Here is a 4,947-nt window from a genome sequence, read left to right on the forward strand (position 1 = left end):
AGCCAGTCCTGGGACTAGGATTGCCTGCTTTATCTTGGGGAATTCCTGGAGATTCTGTGGTGAAGTCTGAGGAGTGCAGAGTTTGGGGTGGGGAGAGGCCTCAGCTGGATATAATGCCACAGAGTCCTGGCATTATTTATTTGCCTTTGTCCTTCCTTAATATCATTCTTCATGGGATCAACAGGAAAGAGAAAACATAACTGAAGTTACAAGATAAATGGCTGTTGTGTAGCCATACCTTCACAGGTGACACCAGCATCTTCATGATGACCACAGTTATGTCTGCCCCAAGGTGCGTGAGGGCACTGAGACAAGGAGGGCTCGTTTCCCCTGCACTGAACATCATCCAAGGCAATAGAGCCTGAACCTGGACCATAACGAGCATTTCCAGGTGCTGATAGCGCCGATCCACATCCAAGCTGTTGGCACACGACCTGTGCATTGTTTATGCTCCAGCCATCATCACAGACTGTTCCCCATGTGCCATTGTGATATATTTCAACACGACCTGTGCATCTGTTGGTTCCATTCACTAGTCGCAAAGAACCTTCTGATGGAACTTTACAAAAGAAAGAAAGTGTTCCTTGTTTTTTTTTTTAATCAAGGTAAATCATTCCTTGTCAACAGTTAGATAACGCTCATCTAATATCTTTATGTAAAGTTAATTTCAAAGTGAATTTTATGGATTATCTCTTTAATAATAATTTTATGCCTACACTTAGATGCATCATACACTATTTTGCCATGTTACAATGACAATGATTTGTACGTATCAAAATATCCCACAAAAAGGATACTTTTTCTAAAGGAGATGGAGATGGAGAAGGAGAGTTGGATTTAAACCCCGCCCTTCACACAGAGTATTAGAGAAGCTTAGTCTCCTTCCCTTCCTCTCCCCACAACAGACACCCTGTAAAGTAGGTGGGCTGAGAGAGCTCTGAGAGTACTGTGTCTAACCCAATGCCACCCAGCTTGCTGCATGTGGAGCAGTAGGGAATCAAACCCGGTTCTCCAGATTAGAGTCTGCTGCTCCTAACCACTACACCAAACGTACCCCTCCTTACAACAGCATTCAATTCACAGATGGTTGGAGATTTTTAGAATTAGGAGTAGGGATCAGGAAATGCTGATTCAGTTCAAAAACTAAACCGGCCCAGTTCCTGGACTGTTTTCCAGACCGAACCACAGCCTGGTTCGCAAACCCAGGGGTCATTTCCTGCAGGAGCGCACAGGAGCGGAGCTCCGGCAGTAAAGAGCCCAGGGGGCCGGGCACATGCAACAAGCCCCACCCCCTGCTCCCAGCAGCCCTCAGTCAGAGCAAGAAGCAGCCAGGTAAGCTGCAGAGCCACCACCACCCGGCCCAAAACAGTCCAGTGGCACCTTTAAGACCCAAGTTTTATTCAGGTACAAGCTCTCCCTCCTCTGCGAGGACAGATCTGCAAGTCCCCCATCCCCCCCAATAGCTAGCAATCCAAAACAGTCCAGTGGAGCCTGAGCGATGGGTGTTGCCTTTGGACACACTTCCAATGATGTCAGGGGTGTGTGGCATATGCAAATGAGTTATGCTAATAAGTTATGCTAATGAGCTCCTGCACCTCTTTTTCTATGAAATGACTCCTGCGCAAACCAGTTCATGAACCACTCTGGATTTTAAAAGCCCCCTTTGGGTCTTCAGACTCCAAATTTGCAGGATGTCTCCAGCTCCCTCTCCTTGACGTGCCCACCAAGTTTGATCCCCATTGGACTTCAGGGGCTGAGCTGCAGACCCCTAAACAAGGTTGCCTGAGACAATTATTTTCAATGGGATGTCACCACTGCCAGTTCGGGAGTGACTAAAACTGACCCGGGTGTACTAGAGGCTTCCAACTCACACAGTCCCTCCCTGTGATGACCCTCCATGTGCCCCACAAGTTACATGCATGTTGGGTTTGAGGGTCCAAGGAGTGGAATCCTAAGCAATGTCCCCCTAGAAACTGCTTTTGGGAGAGTTGTCCAATGCTAGTTTCAGAGAGTACAGCTGTCTGGTTAAGCCACAGGTATCAAACTCCCAGAGGACCTCCCCGAGGACCACCCGCATGGTTGTGGGTGCCTGTGCCCTCCTGGGGCCAACCACTCAGCTCTTTTGTGGGAAAGATTCAGGGTGAGGTGAGTCATCTGTTGCTCAGACTCAGGCTGAAAGCTCACAGAACAGTCTTTAGGGGCCAGATGGCCAGATGATGGTATTGAGGTGCACAGGTTTCATGGTTGCCAGTGTGCTATTTGACCCATGGCCTGCCCACCACTAAACAGCAATGTGAACACTCGGGGCACTGACAACCTCCCCACCCTACCTGGGGTCCGGGGACCACCTGCACAGTGGTGGGTGGGATTCTCTCCCTGGGACCACCCACAGGCAATGTGACAATTGGGCAGGGCTGACCCTCCCACCCTGCCTGGGGCCCAGGGAACACACGCACAGGGGCTGGCAGTGCTCTCTCCCTGGGCCCACCTTCCACCCACTGGCAGCATGGTAACCGGGCAGGGCTGGCCCTCCTGCCCTGCCTGGGGCCCAGGGAACACCCACACAGGGGCAGGTGGTGCTCTCTCCCTGGGCCCATCTACCCTGAAATGGCAATGTGATCACCACCCAGGGCCAACCCTCCCACCCTGCCTAGGGCCCAGGGAACACCCACACAGACGTTTGATCTCCTCCAGTTACCACCAGTGTGTGGTAAGGGAGACGTAGCCATGGTGCCGGCTGCTCCAACAATCAGCTGTCAGGTGGATGGTTCACCGTCACACTTTGGCTAAATTGACTTTGACCAGATGCACCGAAGAGTGATACATGGAGGGCACCACTTGCCAGCTCATGGTCCTCCTCGGGGGGATGGTGTACCGGGGGCTACACACTGTAGAAGCCCCCAGAAGCCCACATCCTCCACCACAGAGAAAGGCTGGCTGTCCAGGGGAATCATCTGCCTGATGTGCTGAGTGATTGCCTTATGACCCCTGGTCCTCATCCTCCTTCCCAGAGCTGGGGAGGATCCCAAAAGCATGGTGTCTTGAAGAGTGGTTTACCTGGGGGACCCTATGGCGGGGACCGGAGACCTTGTCATAGTGGCCCACCCCTCCTGGCCTCCCTCTCCCTGTCATGGAGTGTGCACTGCATGTCCAGTGGCAGACTCTTGGGTCCACCCGTCGGCAGTGTCAGACTGGCGTGTGACCTACGCAAATGCCTCTGTATAACACTGGTGGTTAAGTGATGTCGTCCCTCCCCCTATGAACATGTGCCCTGTGCACCTGGCACTCCACAATGCAGGGATCACTGGGAGGGATGTGGAAGTACTTCCATGCAGCAGTCTGCAGGCACACCCCCACACCCATTAGTGGGGCACTCTGCAGGCACAACTATTTCCCAGGCTCAGACCATGGACTGAATGGGGGGGGGGCATCCCAACAGAAAAGGGACAGGCAGGGGATCATGACTGGGAATCTCCAGGCACTAAACAGGCACTAAACCACCCTCAGCACTCCCACTCATACTTTGACTGATATTTTATGGCCAGTGTCACCACCCTCAGCACTCCCACTCATACTTTGCCCTCGCAGCCCATCTGGAACCAGTGAGAGATCTCGAGCAGTGACCAAGACCAGCTCTGTGGATGCTGCAGGGGAAGTTGACATGGAGGCCACTGATGATGTACTTGGGGAGGAAGCTGCTGGTGTGGAGGACCGGGGTTACATCCCACCACCTGTGTTCAGTGTGGCCAGTCTTCTGATCCACCCATCTCCATAAGCACGCCCCCCCCTTCATGTCCCCACATGTCAGACCGAGGTAGTGTGGGTGAAACAGTGGTTGTTTGAGATGCAGGGAAATGCAGCAATGGAGGGTAAGTTGGGTGCCTTGTTGGCAGAGGAGAGAGGTGGTCCCCTAAGGCAGCTACTCAAGCTACCCAGGAAGAAAGGTGGTGCTTTTGGGAGGGGCAGAAAGGAAATCACACAGCCGGGGAAAAGGGAACTTAGAAAAACACCCAGAGAGTGTTGGGTAAGTTGGGTTGCTCATTGACAGAGGAGAGAGGTGCCCGGCATACCCGTGTCACTTCCGGGTGATGTGCATGTGGGGGCGGACTTCCCCCCGGGGCCTGATCTGCTGGCGGTGGGGAATGGGCCTCTGGGGCGGGGGTTTCCCCGCCCCCCGGGGGGACTTGGCAAGCCTATGATTGCTGGAATGTAACTTCCCAATATTTATCAAATTGGAGTTCTTCCATATTCTGACCTGAGGTATTCCAGCATAAGAATTTCGACCTACAAGAAGCAGCTTTTCTGTTTAGGGTCTGCCTGCTTTGAGGATGTCTTGAGGCCTCCAAAGACCTATCCTTACCCTCCCCTCCCCTCCTCCTAATAGCCAGAAATGTGAGGGCTGAGAGGCCTACCAGTCTGTGAGGGCCTGTCTCTTCAACCTTCCTGGAGCTTGGATAGAAAACTATGAAACTGCATCAGCTTGCCTGCTAGGAAACTGAGCTAAAATTAGTACAGCAGTGTGGTAGGGATGCGATTAAGGAGTTCAAAGTTAGATTGACTAACACACAAGATTGCTGTAATTTTTGCAACCTTTTGTTTCCAGTGTTTTTTATAAAGCCCAGTGGTTTATCTGTGCTTTTTCATACCTGTATCTGATTCAGTTTTCTTTTGTAGCATATTATGCAGTAGTGCCTTCCAATAAAGCATAGACTTCAGAGTCTACGGCTGATTCTGCATTGACTTTTCCCTCCGTTGTTTTATGAAACCCACATTGGAACAGAAATTTGCCTCTGCATTCCATGCTGGTTTCACTTCCTTTGATTATCGGGTTTTATGGTAACTTCCTTTTGGTAGCTTTTATGGTAGCTTCTCCATACCACTTTTGAGTTCTTTGATCATTGGATTTTATTGAACCTTCTGCATAGATTTATGGCTGTTTTATGGCTG

At 51.3% G+C, this 4,947-nt stretch overlaps 1 protein-coding gene across 1 annotated transcript in view; it reads right to left on the minus strand.

Annotated features, from left to right (window-relative positions):
- LOC107116292 (deleted in malignant brain tumors 1 protein-like) overlaps window positions 1–4,947 on the minus strand; it is a 149,372-nt gene that overhangs the window by 103,807 nt on the left and 40,618 nt on the right. The window contains 1 exon segment of the mRNA XM_015418191.1: window positions 239–559. Coding sequence (XP_015273677.1) covers window positions 239–559 — 321 coding nt within the window.

This window comes from Gekko japonicus, unplaced genomic scaffold, assembly GCF_001447785.1.
Source record: "Gekko japonicus isolate JY-2015 unplaced genomic scaffold, Gekko_japonicus_V1.1 scaffold2340, whole genome shotgun sequence".
In the NCBI taxonomy this organism is placed as follows: Eukaryota; Metazoa; Chordata; class Lepidosauria; order Squamata; family Gekkonidae; genus Gekko; species Gekko japonicus.